Source organism: Alligator mississippiensis, chromosome 4 (assembly GCF_030867095.1).
Source record: "Alligator mississippiensis isolate rAllMis1 chromosome 4, rAllMis1, whole genome shotgun sequence".
NCBI lineage: Eukaryota > Metazoa > Chordata > Crocodylia > Alligatoridae > Alligator > Alligator mississippiensis.
Genome location: NC_081827.1, coordinates 222,954,181 through 222,975,139, shown reverse-complemented (window position 1 = coordinate 222,975,139; position 20,959 = coordinate 222,954,181). Strand labels below are relative to the sequence as shown.

The 20,959-nt window shown below is 42.8% G+C and overlaps 1 protein-coding gene across 1 annotated transcript; it reads right to left on the bottom strand.

The window, feature by feature from the left end:
* Positions 1–164: 164 nt before the first annotated feature.
* On the bottom strand, positions 165–20,620 carry ERMN (ermin). Its single transcript, XM_006262803.3, has 3 exons — positions 20,188–20,620; positions 19,731–19,823; positions 165–2,511 (listed from the first exon to the last, which is right to left on the bottom strand). The coding sequence occupies exons 1-3, from the start codon at positions 20,432–20,434 to the stop codon at positions 2,000–2,002; spliced, it is 852 nt and encodes a 283-aa protein (XP_006262865.1). The 5' UTR covers positions 20,435–20,620; the 3' UTR covers positions 165–1,999.
* Between the last annotated feature and the right edge of the window lie 339 nt (positions 20,621–20,959).

The window sequence follows — 20,959 nt, the reverse complement described above, 5'->3', positions numbered from 1 at the left end:
TTTATATAGAATTCTCACTCAATAGCCAGGATTGAGGTACTTTAAAATAAAAAACTAAACTAAACTAAACAAAAACCCAAACAACAAAAACAGCAATGTACCTTCATAAGAGCTAACTGCTTGGGTTTTCACAAACCAAAGAGCAGATAAACAAGTCTGAATAGTACAATGAAGACTGTGTTTTGTTTGTACAATAAAGAATTGTCTTTTATTTTTTTTCCACATAGCCAATAAATAATTGCCTTTTATGTAGAACAGAAAATTTGAAACAGTAATTGATGCTGCTGGAAATGTAAACGTAATTATTAAAGAAGCATTATAGCAGACACAGTAGAAGCTACTGAGTTCCTTTCCAATCTCTGCTCTCATTCTTTGTAGATGCTCAAACTTTCCCAAACAAATTCCTTCTGTGTTGGGATTTGTCAAGCTTGGCTTCAACCCAAGATGAATATTCTTTTCAAAATATTTAAACAAAATCAGCTTGGTTATACCATAGTCATTCAAGGGTTTAAAATAGAAAAATGTAGAGATAACTTAGAAATAGGTGATATTTCAAATTTACCATGTCTTGGAAGTATCGTTAAGATTTGAATTGAAGCTAAACTTGAATGTTGAGTATATTTAAAAGTATGAAAATGTGTGAGAAAAATCTTGGAGCCCCAAATGGAAAAATTTGGAGAATACTAATTTTCTCTGTCATCTTTTTTTCATTGGTTGACAAGCATAGACACACCCATATATGTGCTATGTACCATATATATAAATGTTTATAAAATGCTGGCTTCCTATGTGCATTTATCTAAATTATGAGTTCCTGCTAGAAGATTCACAAAAGATTATACATATCCCACATTAACATTAATTACCCCAATTACTAAAGGATAATACATTAACTACTTATACCATAATCATCTATCATGCTTTCTTTTTATAAAAGGATAATATACCAGTAAGTTCTGAATTTAAAATGATACATCTACTCCTAAATAACTGGTGACACTTTGACCAGAGCTGCCTCACATTACTAAGGAAAGAAGTATGTAGTGACTTTGATACAAAGTGATGCTTAGGAAAGTAGGGAAGGAATACATACCAAAAAGAGGCTGTTTCTTAATCACTGCTTAGCTTTAAAATTATAACCTCTTTTTCATTAATTTTACATACAACTTAATGTTGTTACATAAAATATTTGAACTGAAGGAAAAATATCTATTTGAGAATTTAAAACCATTTTAGTAATATAATAGTCTCAACTGCTCATACCCTAAATTAATATGTAACCATTGGATGATACTAATGGTTGCAAATGCTGACTATAATGGTTTGAAAGGAAAGCAGTCCATATCAGATGAAAATATATTTATGAGTGGTACAGAGAGTTAAAAAGGACAGGGACATTAATGGGTTTATTACCTCGTCATATGAAAATTACGTACTTAATTTCTACAATTCTACATTTATAAGTTTATTCAATTAGTCCATCCCACCCGTACAAAATGGAATGACTTGTTTATACACACTAAAAGCCGTTTTGTGTTTTGTAAGCCACCAAAATAGGCAGAATTCAAAATAGAGAGCATTGCAATTGTAAACAGTTGTCTCTATTGTTACTGCAGTCTGGTTTTACTGCATCTATTATGCTGCCTACTAATTGCTAGCAAGACCAATAGCACTGAAACATTTGTGCATGAGCCTATAGCATTACCAATTAATCTAAAATATTTTACTGCTTATAACCTGTTACAAAATTGGTATAGAAAAGAAAAAGAATAAGCTTTGAAATAAGTTGTACTAAGTTTAACAAACTGATGATTTTTTTCATCCTTTTTCCAATTTTTCCATATGATTTCAAAATGAAATACAGAAGTTAAATCTTCACAGTATATTATGAAATTACACACAAAAAGGATATAATAATGGCCTGATATTGCATGAAGAGATGCATCTTGGAAAAACAAAATGAACTCTCAGCTTATGAGGCAAATTCTCCCCCTTCAGTTTATAAATGCATCATGGATTCAAATTCATCAATTCTTTGTTTTGTGTTTCCTTTTCTGATCTTCCGATAGGAGATTGTATTGTATTTAGAATAACTATGTTTGGAGACATCATTTTTTCCCCCAATTTCTAGCTGCTCCCCTGGTTTCTCAGGCTGGGAGTTAAAACTGGGACTGTTAGGAGGGGATTCCTCCCTGCCATTTTCTTGTTTCTTTAAATAAGACTCCTCACTGTTTACTTTCTTATTTTCTGTCAACTGGACTTGTTCTTCCTCTTCAGCATCCTCATCCTCTTCCTCTGCTGCATTCTCTCTTGCTTTTAATTGCATCTCGTCTTTAATTTGTACTTTGCGTTCAAGGATCTGCACCATTTCTTGTGCTCCTGCGGGTAGAAACTTCTCAGCCTTGTTAGCATGATCAAACTTTCTTCCTTGAGGTTGCTTTGCATTCCTTTCTTCCTGCCTATTTACTTCACATTCTTTGGTGCTTACAGGAATTATCTCCTCATATTGCCCTGCAACAAAAACCAATAAGTACTGGATAAAGTATGACACAGTCAGAATATTTTATGCTGCAATATGCTAAAACAAAAGCTGAATTTTAGCCTGGATTTCTATAGCTTACAAATATACCAGCCCCTATCAAAAGGATAAGATAACCCCTGTAACCATTTTCTAAAACAGATCCGCAAGTCAGTGGTTAAATACAGATGCAGCCTGGATATTATATCACCACAAATACCCATATATTTTACAAAGGGTTTCAGATTCTCACACCCTCTTTGTGCACCCTTATGTATTTTATTGATGATCTCCCTCATGCCTTCCTTCATGTTGATTACACATCTGCCCTTTAAGTGGAAGGGTGATATGATGCAGTGATGAGGATCCAGGACTAGGTAGGATTCATGCCACTCTGGGCTCTGCTTTTGGATCCGCTATATAACACTACATGAATTGCTTTGCCTCTGTTTTCTTTCCTTTTGTCTGTCTTGCCCATATTACACTATAAGTTCCTTGGGGAGGAATTCTATCACAAGCATTTATTATGGAAAATGTAAATAGCTAATGGTGCTCACGGTTCTGAAATCAATATTCTGAGGTCAGTAAATTCCAAAGTTTCAGGAAACCACAAACTGTTTAATGTGCCAAGATTTCTCATACAATGTTAACTCAGCCACACCTTAGGACCAAGTGACAGCTCAGTTCCTACGCACAGACAGTAGGGAAGAAAGGGGCACCCTATCTTTAAGACATGCATACAGGAGCTGCTATATCTTCCAAAAATGGTAGGCATGGTGGGTCATTCATGGTGCAAGCAGTACTGAGATTTCCAGAGAGATGGTTAAGCATATTATTGACAGGGCAACATAACTTCACTTCCGGCAAACCTCTTTGAATGGAGTTCACAAAATGAAGAAACGAACAAACGTGCAACTTTCACTCTTTCCCTGGTTCCCAGACTGTGTTACGCCCTTGAAAACCTTATGTTCCCTGGCACAGGAGGACACAGCATTTTGTAAAGGGAGGTGTGCAAACAGTAACTGGCACTGCAGGTCTGGCTGCACCCCTCTGCCCCTTCTCCACCCCCTGCTTCACCATTAGGCAGATCTCACTGTGGCAGCAGCAGCTGAGGACTTTTCTCAAATCCCAGAATCAGATAAGAATCTTCCCCCTTTGCCCTTGGCACCCCCTCCATGCTCAGCAACAACCCATTCCCTATTATTCCCCCTTCTCCCACCCAAAGGTGCCAAGTACTTGGGGGCCTAAGGGCCCTGCTCCCCCTCCCCCTCCCCCCCGGAGGAAGAGTGCTGTCACCTAAAATGTGTAAAACTTTCCCCATATCCATCATCTTAGCTCTCCCCTCCCCCCACCCCACCACCCCCAGCAAAAATAAAAGTCCGCTCCTATGTTCCCATACCTGCCACTGTCCTCAGCTGACCTGTGGGAAGGGGGAGCTCCAGCACCCCCTTCCTGACCTACTCCAGCCAGGCTGCACATGGAGCCAGTCCCAGTAGGAGACACTGGCAGCCCTGGCAGCAGCAGGCAGGTTCCCCCAACACTGAACCTGCTCCCAGGCTGGAAGGGAACAGTTGGGAAGACCAGGCAAGGAGGGGGAACCCACCCATTTCCACCACCGCTGCTGTCCCTGGCTCAGCCCAACGCCCCACACAGCCCAGCCAGAGTGGGGCAGGACCTGCTGTGGGGCTCCTCCTACCCCCTGGGTCAGCAGTGGGTGGGGAAGGAAGGAAATGGGAGGGGGAAGGACGTGCTGCTGAGCAGGGAGAGAAAAGGAAGAAGGTGAATTCTTACATACTTTTGGGACTTAAGCAGTCCCTGGCTGCTGTTCATGCAGCATGGTCCAAAAGGGAGTGCTACCATTTCATTGTACCCCTTCTGGATCCGCCTCTGTTTCCTAAGACCACTACTATGAAATACCCTTTCCCCTAATGTAATGCATGCTTCTATAGAGCATTATTGTGCCATTATTTTTGCATTGAAAGAGTTTTGCTGATTTTTTTGTGGGTTTTTTTTAAAGAAAGGACAATTCTAAAGCCCTGTGGCCCATGCTTGTGTACCTGCAAAACTCTAAAGTTCTAACGCTCTAACAGCCCCCTTACCTGAATTTGCATTTCTGGAACTTCCCCAAAGTTAGCCAGGAATTTTCTGAGGCACAGTTAACCAGAATGCTTGGGTGTTACCTAAATACTCAGCATGTTATTGAAGCTCGGGTGTTTAAGCTCTTCAAGAACAACAGTACTAAAGACTATAGTCAGGGATGAGTTACCTAAAATAGTTCTTAAAGTACACAAACCTAATGCACAGTGTAAACTTTCTTGGTATACTTTCATTGTTCAGGTAACAACCACTGGCAGCTTTTCTAGCAGACATTTTATGAGGAAAATTGGATAGTTTCCAGGATGCATCAGCACTGTGTCTGCCCCTGGAGCCAGAAAGTTCTATCAGCTCCATCTGGGACACTTGCCAGTTCTTTAACCCACGGCTACAGACATGGTATACGTTCCTCCAACAGGCAGGAACATAAGGCGATACTTACAAGCTCCACTGCATTGTGCTCAAAACTACTAATTTGATTTTATGTTCTCTGCTGCTTCAGCAAATGATTCTTAAATTCCTTTAATCAGACAATGGTGCTAGCTCTGTTTTGAACCACAGTAGATATTGTAAATGCACGATTCACAGCTTCCAGAATTTTCTGTTGCATATGGTCTATCCTGTATTGTCAAACATTTACAATTTTATTTCAAAGCCATTTCTTTCTCCCAAGAAAAGAAAGAATATATTCATTAAAAGCTAGTTTGTGAAATCTTTCTTTGGAATGAGTATGTTACTTGGCAAGTATCTCTGCTAAGATACTTGGCATAAGATACTAATCAATGTAAGTATAAGAGAGAACAACGTTTTTTGGACCCCACAGTCTATTTTCAAAATAAGAGAAACATTTTCCTCTGCACCCACGCTTCTGTTCAAGAAGATTAAGGAGACAGTTAACAACCCCCTAATTCTCTAGGTCAGGTTTTCAAGAGCACGTTCGATGAGACAGTACCATCCTTAGGTACTCCAGCTTGTGTCCCTGGGAAATAGTTTCCATGAGACTTCAGGTCAATAATGGATCCACAAAGAGTAACACATTCTAGATAATTCTTTCCATATATCAACGTATTTCACATCAGGGCACAGCAGAGATTTTACCCTTCTTGGCTATGGCCAGACGAGCACAGCCATGTGGTATGTAACGCCACATTTCTCATGTTCAGTTGTTCTCCATACTGCAGTGAAGCAGCACAGAGGAAAGAGCAAAAACCCACAGAGAAAAAAAATGGAACAGCACACATGAGAGCACCGTGCACTGCTCAAAAGCGGAGCCCGGAGTTGTGCTGTGGCTGCCAGCCAAGCTCTGTGTGGCAGGATCACCACTTCTGCAGCCCTAGGAGGCCCCCAGGACCTCAGATACGGCTGCTGGGGCCAGCCCAGAGCTGGCCCCAGCCTCCCCTACTGACCCCAGGATAACTTGCCACATTCCAGAGCATGCATGGCATGGGCACGCCCCGGTGTCAGCTAGCAGCAGCACAAGGTGCACTGCTGCTAGTTGTCCCTGGGGAAACAAACATCCCCACAACATGTGGACATGGCCTCTGGGCATGTCCACACATGCAGGCATGTGAGCATCCAGCAGTACAAATTAGTGCCTAAGATTTGTGCCTCAGCACGTGTGCCTGAACATGCATTTTGGTGTGGGGCAAACTGACCCTGTCCAGCTCCTCCCAGATCTTAAGCTAGGGGGAGCTACAGGCTGGGGCCAGTCCCTGTGCTGGCCCCAGCAGTATAAGAAAGCTGCCCTGGTGAGCAACTCAGGGTTACTTGCCCCCAGGAGCCTCTGAGGCCCAGCCAGTTGGTATCTGCAGACACTAGCCCCTTGTGCCAGCTGGACTATTGCAGCAGCCCTGACCTAGAGTGGCCCATGCACCTTCTACCTGCTGCAGCAGTCTAGCAGTGGGGGTTGCTGTCTGGCTGTAACCTGCTGCCACCTGTGACAGCACCCACCCCCTTGGACCCGCAGCCCCATGGCTGCGTGCCTGCCAGACCCAGATGGGGATCACACAACCACTTGGGCTGCGGTACAGGCACTGCACCTGAGCCTCCTGTACCTCTGGATCAGCTGCCAATAGACTGTGGCTGCACAGTTGGCCTTCAGGTGGCACTGCTGTCACATCCTCTAGTGTCCCCCCCTGCCATCTCAGCAGCTATCGCCTAAAAGATTTGCTCATTGCAGTGGCCCATTTTGAACTGTCGAGGGATGTCCTCCTAGACCCAAATGGCCAGGAGGTAAGCCACATCATCTGCCCTCCAGCTGGGTCCCCAGTGCTGGCCCTAGGCAGGTCCCTCTGCCTGGGTCTCACCACTTGCCCCACCATCAGGGATCTTTGAAAATTCTCTCTTTAAAAAACCCAAAATCTGTGTTCTTCCATGATTAAAATGAAACACCGCTATATATAGAAAGATCAGTTGGGCAATGTTTTAGTGATATTTTTACAATTTTAAAGCAATTTGGAAGCCTGCCAGTGCCTCTATCATCATAATAAAATTAATTCTAAATATCTATACACTTTGGCGTTTGCTTTATTTTTTATCATAGAAGAATCAGAACTTCACCAGCCTCCTTCGCTCATCAGGATGTGGGGTGCTGAGCAGTACTGGGATGCTAGTGTCCTGCCTCTGCCCATGCCCTTTCCCCTTACTGCCAACCCACAGCCCTGCTAATGCCCCTGCCTGCCCGCCACTAGCTCCCTCCCAGCAGCAGCTCTGTCCCAGCACCAGGACATGGATCCAGCTGCAGCTGTACCACCTGCTGCTTTGTGGCTCTAAGCAGCGCCAACCCTTATTGTTCTGCTCCCTGTGCCCAGGCCCCAGTGATCCCCACTCCATTCCTGGGAAGCTTTCAACTGGGTCTCAGGGAATGGGCTGGGCAAGGCCCTTCCCTTCCAGGCTGGCTTCCCCCTGCACAGGCTGTTCTAATGCACAATACACAACCCCCACCCCTCAGCAGCAGCAGCAGCAGCAGCCAGCAGCAGGCCATTGGGACACTTGTGGCTTACTGCTAGCAGAGTCCCCCAGCAGTGCACGGTGCCATCTGAGACTCAGGGGCCAGCTCCTGCCTCCGTGAAGCCAGCCTGGCCCAATGGTGCATAGCTTCTGCATGCAGAGCCAGGAGTCCTGGGTGACAGCCGGAGCCGGCTCGGTCATTCCCGAAGTTGTACACCAGTGGGCCGGGCCAGCACCATGTGGCACATGAAGCCCCCGGGTCTCAGGCAATTCCACATATCACCAGGGGCCTCTACCAGCAGCAGGTCACAAGCACCCCCATGGCCTGCTGCTGCTGCTGCTGCTGCTGCTGCTGTGGGAAAGCAGGGGCTGTGCACCATGCCGGGGTGTGGGCGGGGGACATCCACCTCCCCCACTGTCCTCCCACCCCCACATCCCCCCACTCTCAGTCCCCCAGACCCACACAGCCTCCTTCATCCACACCGCTCCCCTCACCCCCACACCCCTGCTTTACCAGGGACAGAGCCACTGTTGCCAGCTATACCCTGCTTCTATTTGCTCCAGCACACTGAGGCAGTGTGGCCAGGTACTAGAGTGTCTCTTTCGAGGACCCAGCCTCTGTTTGCTTCAGGGCACACTCCTGGAGCATACCCTGTGCTGCTTTTTTTCTGCCATGTTTTTTTTAATACCAGAATGTCCTGGCACCAAACTTAGAGTCTGTGCTGCAAATTTGCAGCACGGGGAACATTTTGTCATTCCTAGTGTGCCTCCTGCAGTGTCCCAAACTACTTTGAAATGCCGTAACACACACACGCTTGCTTGTCTGGATGCAGTCCTTGAGTTACCACAAGCCATTCTCCAGAGAATGTAGGATAATGACAGGTTGGACATCTTGCTATTATTATCCTCGATTCAGGTTCATAAAAAGATTGACCACCATTACATTTCTGGTCATCAGCCTTAAAGTGCCTTAAGATCCAGACTTGAGGCAGGATCTTTGAAGCAGCTGGATATAATTCTACAGATAGGGGAGTCCCTAAATAAAATTCCACAGGTCCACAGTGCAGCACTGGGGATATTTTGCATATAGGTTTCCATTTCCTTTTTTTAATTAAAGAGCAAGCAGAAGAAGCTATTCATCACTCAGCGAGCAAAACACAGACTTTCAGCTTTCTCTGACCCAGATTAGAATCTGTAAGAAATCACAGTGAGACCCTCCTATACTTAGGCCAAGTACAGACAATACACTTTTACCAGCATAAGTGATCGGAGCCATTCTATACCTGTAACAAAAAGAAGTTTGATACACAACACTGGTCTATGCCCAAAAAAGAACAGAAGTTTGGCACCCATAGACCAGTTTAAAAATGGCAGAAACTGATCAAAGATTTGCTCCCACCACCAAAGGGCAAATGTTTGTTTGCTACTGACCTAAACTATGCAGCTTACATAAAACCATGTAAATTCGACTGATTCTGCCTTGGGCTTTTTTAATGTCCATACCTTGCCTTAGATTCTAGTAGAGGAGGCTAACCTAGGCCTTTTGTAAGGTGGTTGAAATTTTGGGTAGCACTGGGCCCCACTGAATCATAATCTATCACTTGTTATCAGTACTTTAGTCTTCATCCATTGATAAAAACAAGACCCTCAGAGGATAAGAGCTCTCTTTAAAACAGAAGTGAAACAAAAGGATTTTTCAGGGTGTCTGTATTTTTGCTTTGACACTCCCTTCTAAACCATGTGTCACTTAAAGAGTGTTTTTCAACATGGTCTCAATACGGGCAAACAGGAGATTTTCCTGGTGCAATTTTTGTTTAAAAAAAAAAATAAAATGAAAGGAAGAAGGTGGGAAGAGCAGGGAGTTCTTGGAGTACCTGCTGGTTTAAGATTTTTTAATAAAAAGTGATATATTATACTTACAGAACTGGCTCTTTTCTCTATAGGACCTGGTGGAATGCCACATTTTCACATGTTTGTGCAGACAACTGGTCCACCTACTCTGGTATCTAGCAGCTGCTACACCTGGTATCTAACAATATCTATATCAAAACCAACATGTAATATTTCAATGTAAGATATTAAAAAAACAGCAAAATAAATTATTTTCATACTTTGCCATCTTGGAAAAGCACCTCTTCATAATCCCTTGTCTTAATCAATATGTGCCCAGAAAAGAGACATTTCATCTAAAAGAACTAGCAAAAAGCAATAATGAAGCCCTATTAGGTCATTTAGACCATCCAGTTCTGCCACCTAGCTGATTCCTAGACCTACTGCAATGGGACTTTCTGTGGAAGAAGTCAAATGACTATCACCTTTGGGACATTTTGCTGATATTTGAGATACAGAACATTATAATATGCTCATTAATTTTTCCTCTGAAATATGATTATTGCCAAAGTCTGTGATTCTTATACCTACAAGGGGGGAAAATTGATTTAAAAAAGAAGGGCAAATGAGTCTCAAGTTGTCATGAGCTGTTCAGTAATTCAGCTTACCCTTCATTCATTCAACCTGAGCCTCAAGCTAAAATTAAAAATGAATTAAGCACTGTCTGCTGAAATGTCCCCAATAACCTGGCTTTGAGGGGCATTCAGCAAAGTTTTAATTAACGTTCATTTTTTTTTTCCTCTGAAATCTTCTTGCTCCAATGGCCACAATTAAAAAGTCAGCATTTGCTAGCAATTACCACACAGTGGTTTCTGAGGTGAAGTTATCCCACTTTTCCTCTAAAATTAGATTATTAAGCTATGTGGTGAATGTGTGTTAGCTGCTAGCAAATGTTGGTGTTTTAATGCTGCATAATGATGCTTTCTGGGATATCTTCAGTGAGTAGCTAAAGGGTTACTGGGGGTGGGGGAGGAGCAGAATACAGGTTTACAGAAACCAAATAAAGAAAAAGTCAGTTTACAAGTTACTTATGAGCAGAATACCCCCACAACCTAGCTAGATGAGTATTCAGAACAGAAGCCCAGACTGAATTCACCTATGCATTATAGTTCATAGTTAAAGTTGAACTCTATCATTGACAGCTCCTGGAAAGCATAATTCATGCACTATGTTTGAATCAGATGGCAATAGATAGTGAGAATTTAAAACAAAGTGGAATTGCACAGCAAATATCATCATTGTACTTGCAGAAGACTGTAAAAGATCACCCCACCCTATGAGCTCATAGTATTAATTTCTTCCATCTTTCCCTGACACCAGTATTTTTTAAATGTTAGCAAGATTGTTAAAGGACCTAGATTGGTGACATGAAACTGAAACCTCAGCTGTTGGTTTCACAGATAATCAGGAGTAGAATACTGAACTTCACACATTTCTTTCCAAGTTAGGGAAGGAAGTCAATGTCCTCATCCCTCTGTCGATGAGTTGAAGAGCTGCAGCCCAAGTTTCAACCATTACAAGGTAGTAGCATTGGTAATATGCTAGCCTGGAGTAAGGAACTAAGAGATTGATGATTCTACTCCCAGCATTTCAACTAAATGTGTGAACTTGTCCAAGTCACTTCAGGCTAGATCCATTAAAGATTGTGCATGTTACAGTGCTAAACTTGTAGATAATTTGTCATCTGCTGAAATCAGCATTCCTGCATGAGGTGCCTATGCTCTCCATAGGCGTATCTATACCACAAGCTATAGCATGCCAGGCAACCCTCTAACATGCAGTGCTGTTTTGTTCATGTCACTTACTGAGTTGGAAAGAATAGTTAAATTCATGCACCCTTGCAGCAGGCCAGCTAAAGAGCATGCTGGCAGCACTGTTTCCAGTCCAGCCAGTCACATGTGCTGAACAATGCAGCTGGTTAGCAGTGGTTTTTCCATGGCACAATAAGTGTGTGCTATAGACACACCCCATGCACATGTGGGTAAAATTAGAAACCTGAGAAAAGCCAGACTGCTGAGTGGGCAGTTGCCTAAGCTAAACAGTAAAGAATGCCAAGGAGAGAGAGATGGCTTGAACTTCACTCCTTTCAGGGACATAATAACGAATCCTAATCTGTCATTAGGCCTCAGTGCTAATCTTTTTTCACAAAGCCCTGTTGTGCTTTCTACTCAATAGCCCACCAGTTAGGGCATTCGCTCAGGAGGTAACACACAGGTTTGTCTCTTCTTGCATCTGCAACTCCCACTTCTGAGGTGAGTGCTCCAGCCACTCAGTTCTAGATGATTCTGGGGTAGGACTTCTTCTGAACAGAGCCTCCTGTTGAAGCTATTCCTGTCTACATAGGTCTTCATAGCCTGGAAATTAGGGCTCTCTCCTGGGAGTGGGGAGACTTGGAATCAGTGAAAAACAAGCAAAGTTTACAGCTAACTTTTAAGACATGACCACTAGTGGAGAGCAAGGTGGTGCTACAATCTACTACCACCTCCAGCCAGGGAAGCAGGAATCTTGGGTTTTATGGTCTTCTTCTACCTTAGAGACTAAGTATACACAATCATAAAGCCCGAGGCTGAATCGATTCTGTCTTTGCAGGTTACTCTAAGATGCAGAGATTAAAGTGAGAGGTAAGTGAACAGACATTCACTTTTGATTCAGGAAATGCAGCCACATGTCAGCAGTGGCTCAGGCCATAAGCCAGGGGGTACTAGAGCATGTCTCCCAGCCCCTCCTCAGGCTGGCAGGGGCTGCCCGCCTCCCCCTTCCAGCAAGGGGTGGGGGGTTGGGGGGGGCAGAAGCCTGGAAGGCCCTGCTGCCCCTCCCAGCCAGACCTGGGCTGGGGTCCTGTATGGGTCAGGGAAAGGATTTAAACCTCCACCCTCCTGGGACCTGGCCATGCCCCCTCCACTTGAGCAGAGAGGGGGGAAAATTCTTATAGCTTCAGTTCCTTCCCTTTGGTAATGGATGTCAGGCTGGGAGGCATGCTCTAGTACCCCCTGGCTTATGGCCTGAGCCACTGCTGGCATGTGGCTGCATTCCCTGAATCAAAAGTGAATGTCTGTTCACTTACCTCTCACTTTAATCTCTGCAAGGGGGTAGGTAGAGGGAAAAAGTAGTGGCATTGAATTCATAAAAGCTTGAACAAGAATAGTCCTTTCTCTGAAGCCAGCACATATTGAACACAGCAATTTGCAACCTCAAGCACACAACAAACAATAACCAAAAATCTTTGCCTAAGCTAAGATACATCACAGTAAAACACAGTGAGAGTGCACAGAGCTTAGTCTAACTTAAAATGGAATGTAAGAACCAAAATGACAAGAGAAAGCCTTGCATAAGTCTTACAGAATCCTGAGGGCACAGTATCTCCTTACAGTCAGGTATTCAGAAAGTCTTTCTTGGGGAATCAGCAGGTGGTTTTAGATGTTGAAGTAGAGCCACAGGCCCCATCTTTACTTGGGTTTTTACAGGTGCACCCCTTCTCCCCCTTGGTTGCCTTGACATTAGTATGCTTGTCACCTATAGCAGCTTTGGCAGTACTCTTATGCATTCAGAGTCTTTTGCAGACAATGGTCTTTGGGTAGATGTGATATCTTTTATTAGAGCAACTAAATAGTTGGGAAAATTGTTGTTTGCAAGCTTTCGGTCACAAATACCCTTCTTCAGGCATAGGGAGAGTCTGCTGGTGTTTATGTGCTCTCCTGGCTGGAATGGAAGCCAATATGCAAAATGCAGACCTATGAAAATGCAAAATGCATGGCAGTGAGGATCAGAGGCAATGGGAGAGAATAGGTGTGAGACAGGCAGGTGGGGGTGGGGGGTTGGAAAAGGGGAATATTGAACTGGTGATAGAATGTAGCTAGTAAAATGCAGACAATTTACCTGGGGTTATCAGATGGCAGGCAGGTCTTTTACCTCTTCTTATGTATTCCAGTCTCCCACCTTTTACAGGTTCTGCTTTATAATGTAAATGTAGTTCTCTGATTTCTTTGGTGTCACCAGCCCAAGCAGTCTGGGACCCTCTCCTGTTCCCTTAGCTCTGTCTCCAGCACATACATGTGATGATTGTGCCAGGTCTTTAACCCCACCTCCCACCTCTCAATCTGGTCCTGGAGGGCTTGGCCCTGTGCTTTCAGATGGTAGGGGACCAGTCCCTCCAGCCCTGGTTTCCCAGCTTCTTTCCCCTCCCCTATGGCCTGGAGGAGCTGAGGGAAAATTACCCCTTAACAACTGCTTGCCTCACTCTGCCAGAGGTGGGAGGTGGTGGAGTCTGCTGGTCTCCTACCAGCCTCCTACCAAGCAGATCCAGGCTAGATTCCCATGGCAGTGGGACAGAGGGTTTAAACCTCCCTCCCTCCCCTATGCCTGACCTGCCTGCCCACAGCCCCACCCCCACTCCCACTCCAGTGGAGAAAAATTTAGCAGGGGCTCCTCTCCCTCCCACTCAAACCCCCTTGCCGCACAGGCAAACCCAGCTGTGGTCCCCAACTGGGTTTTCCACCCCAACGCCCTTGTCAGCCAGCCCTCACTGCTCTGGCTAGGGAACAGAGGGGCAGGGCCAACACTGCTCTCTGGAGCAGATAGCACAGCCCAGCCCAGGGATGCAAAGCAACCTGGGATGCTGGGGAACTGTGATTTAACTTGAACCAGGAAGGGGTCTGGGACTGAAGCAACTGGTTTGGCTGACAGAGAGCAGATTTAGGCTAGATATCAGGAAAAACTTCTTCATGGTAAGGGTGGCCAAAATTTGGAATGGGCTTCCAAAGGAGGTGGTGCTCACCCCTACCTTGGGGGTCTTTAAGAGAAGGATGGATAGGCATCTGGCTGGGGTCATCTGACTCCAGCTCTCTTTCCTGCCTAGGCAGGGGGTCAGACTCTATGATCTGTTGAGGTCCCTTCTGACCCTAGCATCTATGAATCTATCTATGAAAAGCTCCTTAAACTGGTTTGATCCAAATCAGTTAAGTCTGATACTATATTCAACCAGGTTTATCTTAAATCAGTTTCAGCCATTTTGAAACTGGTTTATGTGCACTGTATTTTTGTTCTGTTACAGGTTTTAACCAGTTTATGATCACTTAAACTGGTTTGTGTCCAACTTCTGTCCATAGTCAGAGGGTTTAAGCCCTTTTCTCCCACCTGTCAGGAAAGTGTCCTAACAGCCAGAATCCCAGCTTGGCTGAGGGAATAGACATGCTCTATGCTTTCTTTTGAAGCTGGATGTCTGTGCAGGAACGAATAAAATATCAATGGAGGCAATATGAGAGAGCCTAAAATCATGACTTTGTAACCTAGCAGTTAGAATTGAGAGAGACCTTGGTTTCAGTCCCAGCTCCTGTGATTATTTCCAGCTTTTTTCCAATGAATATTTAAGGAAAATGCATAAATAATAATGGAAATTGGGGAAGCCACCAGTACCGCACCTGGCTTATAGCTTTCTGGTTAAGGTACTTTCTTGGGACGTGGAACATATGAGCTTAAATCCCTTCGAGCTGAGGAGGTCCTCCATTTCTTCAGTGAATGCTCTAACCATAAGTCTATCATATGGTAGGCAGCACCACCCCTACTGTATTTTAGGAGTTATGCATGTCGTGAGGACCTTCTGTCCTGTCAGTGTGTGCTCAGCGTGTTCCATGCACACCTACTAAACCAGACACCTGTGAGGACTTTGGCACTGTTCCACCCAGTTTCTGTGTCCTGATTGGATTTAGGTAGGAGCTAGATGCCTAGCCAGTTGGGGTAGGGCAAATCTATTTATATGAAGAGCCAGAACTGTAAGTGCCAGAGAACTGCCCAACTAATTAGGAAGGCATCTAATGAGTTTTAGGTGCTCCTAGGGTTAGACAGCCCCTGGATAAAGGTGTTTTGAATGGCAATTTTGGGCTTGGGCACCTGAAGTCTATCCAAGTCCCATGACAGTTGCATTAATCTTTTTGTTTGTTTGTTTTGGATCTAGCCCTACCACAGTAGAAATGTACTGGTACTAAAGAACACGGATAAATAACATATATGATCATCATGATCCTTCAAAAAGATTGGTTCCTCAACAACAAAAAAAAGGAAGTCAGGATTTGCTATTTCTAGCACAACAAAACAAGCAGGAAAGTATTTTTCCATTAAAAGCTATGCAAAACAAAACCTGAGCTGAAATTCTTACCATGGATAAATATGACAGTAAGAAATGCTGACATACATGCAAAACAAACTTCTTCAGGAGACTTCCATAACTGCCAGGAACGTAGCCTGGGGTTCTCAGTGAATGACTAAGAGAGTTCAAACTAAACACAGACTAAAGGAGTGTTATGAATGAATTGGGAAAAGGAGAAATTCAACAGCCTGATTAAAGCATTCTTTCCTTTGAAGTGAGCTGTGAAAATATCTAATTCAGTAAGAGTAGGTGAAAGTAGCACATTTAGGGTGCAAACCTGTTGTTACTGAAATGAATTTGCCATTGACTTCTCTGAGCCCTCTTCAGGAACCAGGATTTGGAGGAGACCATGGGAATAAAGTACACAAAGAAAGGAGGAGGGAGAATTGCACTAATTTCCCAATATCTCACCCCTCTCTCCCAAAATTTTTATAGTACAACAGTGTTATCCACTCACCAGTTAGATTAATCACCGGGAGCATATTTGTTCATTATAAATTTCCCAGGGGATTTACGGTACACTGGCTTCTCTTGTTCAAAGGTGGTAGACTGCACTTACCTGGGTATCTTGTATGTGTCCTATTTGGCACTCTCCTACTTTAAATGATGCTGGACTGTTGCAACAAATGGTATAATTCAACATTTTGCCTGTGGGGGTCCTAAGTATTAATTAGACTGAATTGGTTAGGTACTAAAATGCTGTCTGCAATTTAGAGGTAGAGTGCTTGTGGCTGACAGTTGGGTGGGGAGCTGTGAAAGATTACTTAATAGGTTATACTGTGCACTTAAAAGGCAACAGTTTTAATATAGATGTCCCCTTAAACAGGAAAAGCCTCCACCATGATTCACCTTCTAAAACTCTATGTAGCCTCCATGACACATTATTTAGCCACTGATAAATGTTTATTTGTACTAATGTATTAATCAAAACAAGTGTAATTAACTTCAGATTCTGCCTACTGTAACTGGCAACATTTATATAGCTCTTTTGTACCTATCAGTCAAGGATCCATGTGGTAATTTACTATGTTCAAATTACTTTAACCTTGCTTTAACCATGAAAAGCATTTCAGAGTTCTTACTCTGCATTTTATTTAAATATCTCTTTCTATACTGTGTTTGAGAGGGTGGTTAGTATTCTCATATGTGCAGGTGGCTACAGTAAGTCAAATAAATAGTTCTATAGTTAGATGGATTTATAAATGGAAATAAAAGTAATTATAGCAAGTCTAGCTCTAATCATTTAAACTAACTACTGTATCTGTAATAGAGGAAGGATCCTGTAGCAGTGAGGACACCATCATAGGCCTTGTGAAACCTGTGTCCAGCTGCTGCTATGTCCCAAATTTCCGCTATGAGTTTGAGCAACTCATAAGGAATCCCCAAAATGACTTAAGTGTGGCAATACTAAGCAATACTGAGCATAATATAGTGCACACATTGCTTTGCCACATTGTGGACTTAACAGCCTTAAATTTTGTACTGAGCTTTCTTAAACAGTGTCTGAGGGGAGTTAAAGCCCTGTCTACGTGGTGAGTGAACTTGGCACAGAAGAAGGTTAACAAGCATAGAGACAAGCTAATTTGCACTCAGAAGTTCTGACTAGCCTGCTCTAACCAACTTGCAGATGCAGCTACACTGTTTCTGGTTTCAGCTGCAGCCAACCCACAATATTTGGTAGGTTTGAAGGTACTGCTACCTGGAAATAGGAAATGATGAGATGAGGAGTGTGGCTAAAGCCCCAGATGTGCAGGGTTGTGTACCTGCAGTGGCACAAATTTGTGTCACTACTTTGTGCCACAGTGCGTACTCCAGCATGTGCACTTTGTTGCAGGACACTGTGTCCCACTTTGGGCAAACTGCCCTTACCCAGCTCCTCCCAGCTCCCGGCATACTGGAGCAATCAGGACACAAATAGAGAGAGCATCTCTCTGGAGGACCAAGCCTCTGCTTGTTCTGGCATACACTATTGTAGCGTGCACCATGCCAGTTTCTTTTCCTGGGTTTTTTTTTTTTCTACTGGGAAATCCCAGTATCAAACTTTGCCCCTGCACTGTAAATTTGCAGTGGAGGGCACATTTTAATGTTCCATGCATGTGGTTTATGGCATCACAAACCACACATGCCTACATATGAGGATGTGGCCAGGGAGTTAGAAGCCTCTCTTAAGGAAAAGGAAGCAGCAGCTCCCTTTTAGCCAATAGCCCAATGATTAGAGCACTCACCCAAGATGTGGGAGATCTGAATTAAATTTCCTTCTCTGTCTGAGAACCCACTTCCCAGGTGAATGCTATAACTAGATGACTATCATATAGTCTGGAGTGAGAATTTTGAATCCTTCATCCTTAAGGTTTTATTTTGCATAAAATAATAATATATTTATTGGGTCAGAGAGAGTATATGTAACTTTATAACTGTATAGCAAAGATGCTCACCTTGATGGAGACCTGGGTTCTGGTACCTATTCCAACATATATTTAAGTGTTTTATACAAAGTATAAGTAGTCATTTGGATGCCTGGAGGCATGTCTACATGTGCATTAAGGTGCTTTTTTATGCGCATTAAATTTAGTACCTCCAATATGAGGTACTAAAGAAATGCACATTAGGCTGCCTTACTGTGCAATAATGAATGTGCACATTTTTTAAGTGACACTTAATGTGCAGTAGTCAAATTTTACTGTGCATTAGTGTAATTACATGATTTTTTACATGACATTTTAAAATGTGCAGTAAAATAGGCTACTGTGCATTAAAGTGCACGTGTAAACGTGCTCTAGGAAATTTTACTAGCCGAGCCAGGTGCTCAGGCAAGTTAGACATTTTAGTCTTATGCAGCACCAAAAAGGTGGGGAGATCAAAAGAGGGGGAGGAGGGGAGTGGTGTAGTTGAACCCTCTCCCTTTCTTTGTTACTTGCTCCACCCAAACTTTAAAACCAACTGCCTGGCAGTGGCATTTCTATTCAGGCAGCAGTGAGGGAGTCAACTGACTTCATGACTCACTTAATCAACCTACTTCCTGCAAATCTTTCTTCACTCCAGAGGTATTAACAACCCTTTATCCTTTTTAATGGTCATGATGGTCCACTATTTAAACTATCCTTTCTTCTGCAATTTTACTCTTTATTAGTCATTTCTGGTAATGTCTCTCTTCTATTTCACAGCCCTGCAGCATGTTTTAGCTTTGGCTAAAAACCTTAACTGATGTGTTAATTCAGGTGTAGAAATGACTGACAGTGAAATAGTGGAGGCACTGTCAAGACACTCAATAAAACTAGATTTTGTTTTACAGATCTGAATACATTTAAGTATAATGACTACAGGACTAATGGGACACTATCTTTTGCTATTTTGCCTACTTTGTTTTTTATTTTAACTTAATATATTCTAGCAAATGAGTGAATATTCCAATAAATTTACATTTGTTTTTGGTTTGATCTCAAACTGAATGATACAGTGCTAGACCCCTAGTATATTAGTAAAGCTTGTTTCTGTTTAACTGGAGAAAAACGTGTTGTAACATGTGATGATGTGCGACACCAACTATACCCCACTTTTCAAAATCCTAGATCTGCCCATGGCAGTGCCTGAGTGGGGATGTTGAGAATGTAATTTTTGGACTTAACCACTTATAGTGTCAGATAGGTAGCAGTTAGGCATCTAAACCCTTTTGTGGATGTAGCCATTAACCTCTCAGCACCTTTGCTCATCTCTGTGAAACAGGGATTATAGCACTCCCCTATTTTTCCAAGGAATTTTTTAAGGTTCCAAAACTAAAGTAATGGGGACTGTGCCTGCCTAACCTGGAAATGTTCAAAAGCAGGTTAGGCAGACACTTGGCTGAGATATCTTAGTCAGGGATGATCCTGCCTTGAGAAGGGGGCTGAATTAAACAACCTTATAAGGTCCCTTCCAGTTCTCCTTTTTATGATGCTATGAACCTATGTACATTCCTAAGATACATCCCTGAGCACCAGTGATGTTTTCTAAGGTTCAGAAGGTCTATAAATTTTGAGTGATTTATGGCTCAGTGCAGAAGTAGGAATTTGATTTGTTTTCTTGTTTGTTACTTGGAAAAAATAAACTTTTGTAAAACCGTTTTCTTTAAAAGTCATATAACACAGCATTTCTTATTACCTTCCTCTGATTTCTTTTGCTCAGCTCGTGCGTCCTGGGAAGGGATGTCAGCTGATCTCTTCTTTAGAGTTTTATTGTTTTCATCTTGCTTTTCTTTAGAAGATACAAGAAAGTAAGAAAGCAACTAATGATGCAGCTCAGAATGATAAAGACTAGGTTTTAATAGCCCATTGCCTTTGCTAAGTAGGAGTTACAAACCGCTTAGCTCTTCAGCCACATATTTTTAACATCATTTATCTATACCTGAAGCAATGCTGCAGGCAACTTAATTTCTTTCCCTGCATGTATCTTTCCTTGCTAGTTCAAATTTGAATCCAATTCTGAATTACTCAATTATCAATGTTATATCTACCCAAAAGGGTGAAGTTTAAGATACATTCTACTATTCATGATGCTATGTTGAAAATGAAGGATTTTCTTTCCAAGCAAATTTTAAAAATGTAACAATTTACTTTACCTTCACATTGCTGCTTCCCTTCAGGAGCTTCACACATTGTGCTGTCCTCTAAAGAATTTTTAATTTCCTCTGGATTTTCTTTTATAAATGGAGCTTCAGCACTGGTTTCTGCATTTTCATGTGGAACTGAGCCAACAGATTTTGCTATTTCATCAATAATATCAATGACCTGGAACCGAGTTTTTTCAGGAGGTACATTCCCATTGTACTCAGGTATGCTGGATGCAATTGGTGCATCTTCTGTCATGATTATGGTAGTGTCCTACTTATTCCTTTAAGCTGTACACTTCCACTGAAGTCACAGTATCCTGCAACCAAAAAAAAATAAATAAGCTATTTGCCTTATTACCTTTCTCACTGGGTTCCCCAACCCCGCTTAAAGAGTTATTAAGCTTCTCGTCTGACAGCACTGTAGCAAAACAGGGGACAGAGTAACAATATCAGGTTTTGTCTAGGATTTGTCAGCAGTCCCTTTACACAAAATAATCCAATCAGCACCTTTCTTGTTGCTTAGAGTCTTCCAGTTGCATAATTAAATGCACCATTTTAATTTACATACACAAACAATCTGAAGCAACAAAGCTTTTGTGCTGGCATGTAGAGCAGGTCTTTCAGCATGTCAGCCTGGTGGTAATAAACAGAGATTTTGTACTCTTGTCATAATGGTTCTTTGTGTGTTCTCCTCATAACAGGAAAAACAATTGTTCTAAATCTTTAATCCAGGCAGGATGACGACCTTTAGTCATATTAGTTAAGTGTAACCAGCTTAACA

Excerpts from the sequence above, each read along its gene's own strand:
- ERMN (XM_006262803.3), bottom strand. The coding sequence starts at position 20,434 with ATGACAGAAGATGCACCAATTGCATCCAGCATACCTGAGTACAATGGG. Across the intron at positions 19,824-20,187 it reads AGGGAAGCAGCAATGTGAAG|AAAAGCAAGATGAAAACAAT; the intron begins GTAAAGTAAATT and ends TATCTTCTAAAG. Across the intron at positions 2,512-19,730 it reads GCAAAAGAAATCAGAGGAAG|GGCAATATGAGGAGATAATT; the intron begins GTAATAAGAAAT and ends TTTTTGTTGCAG.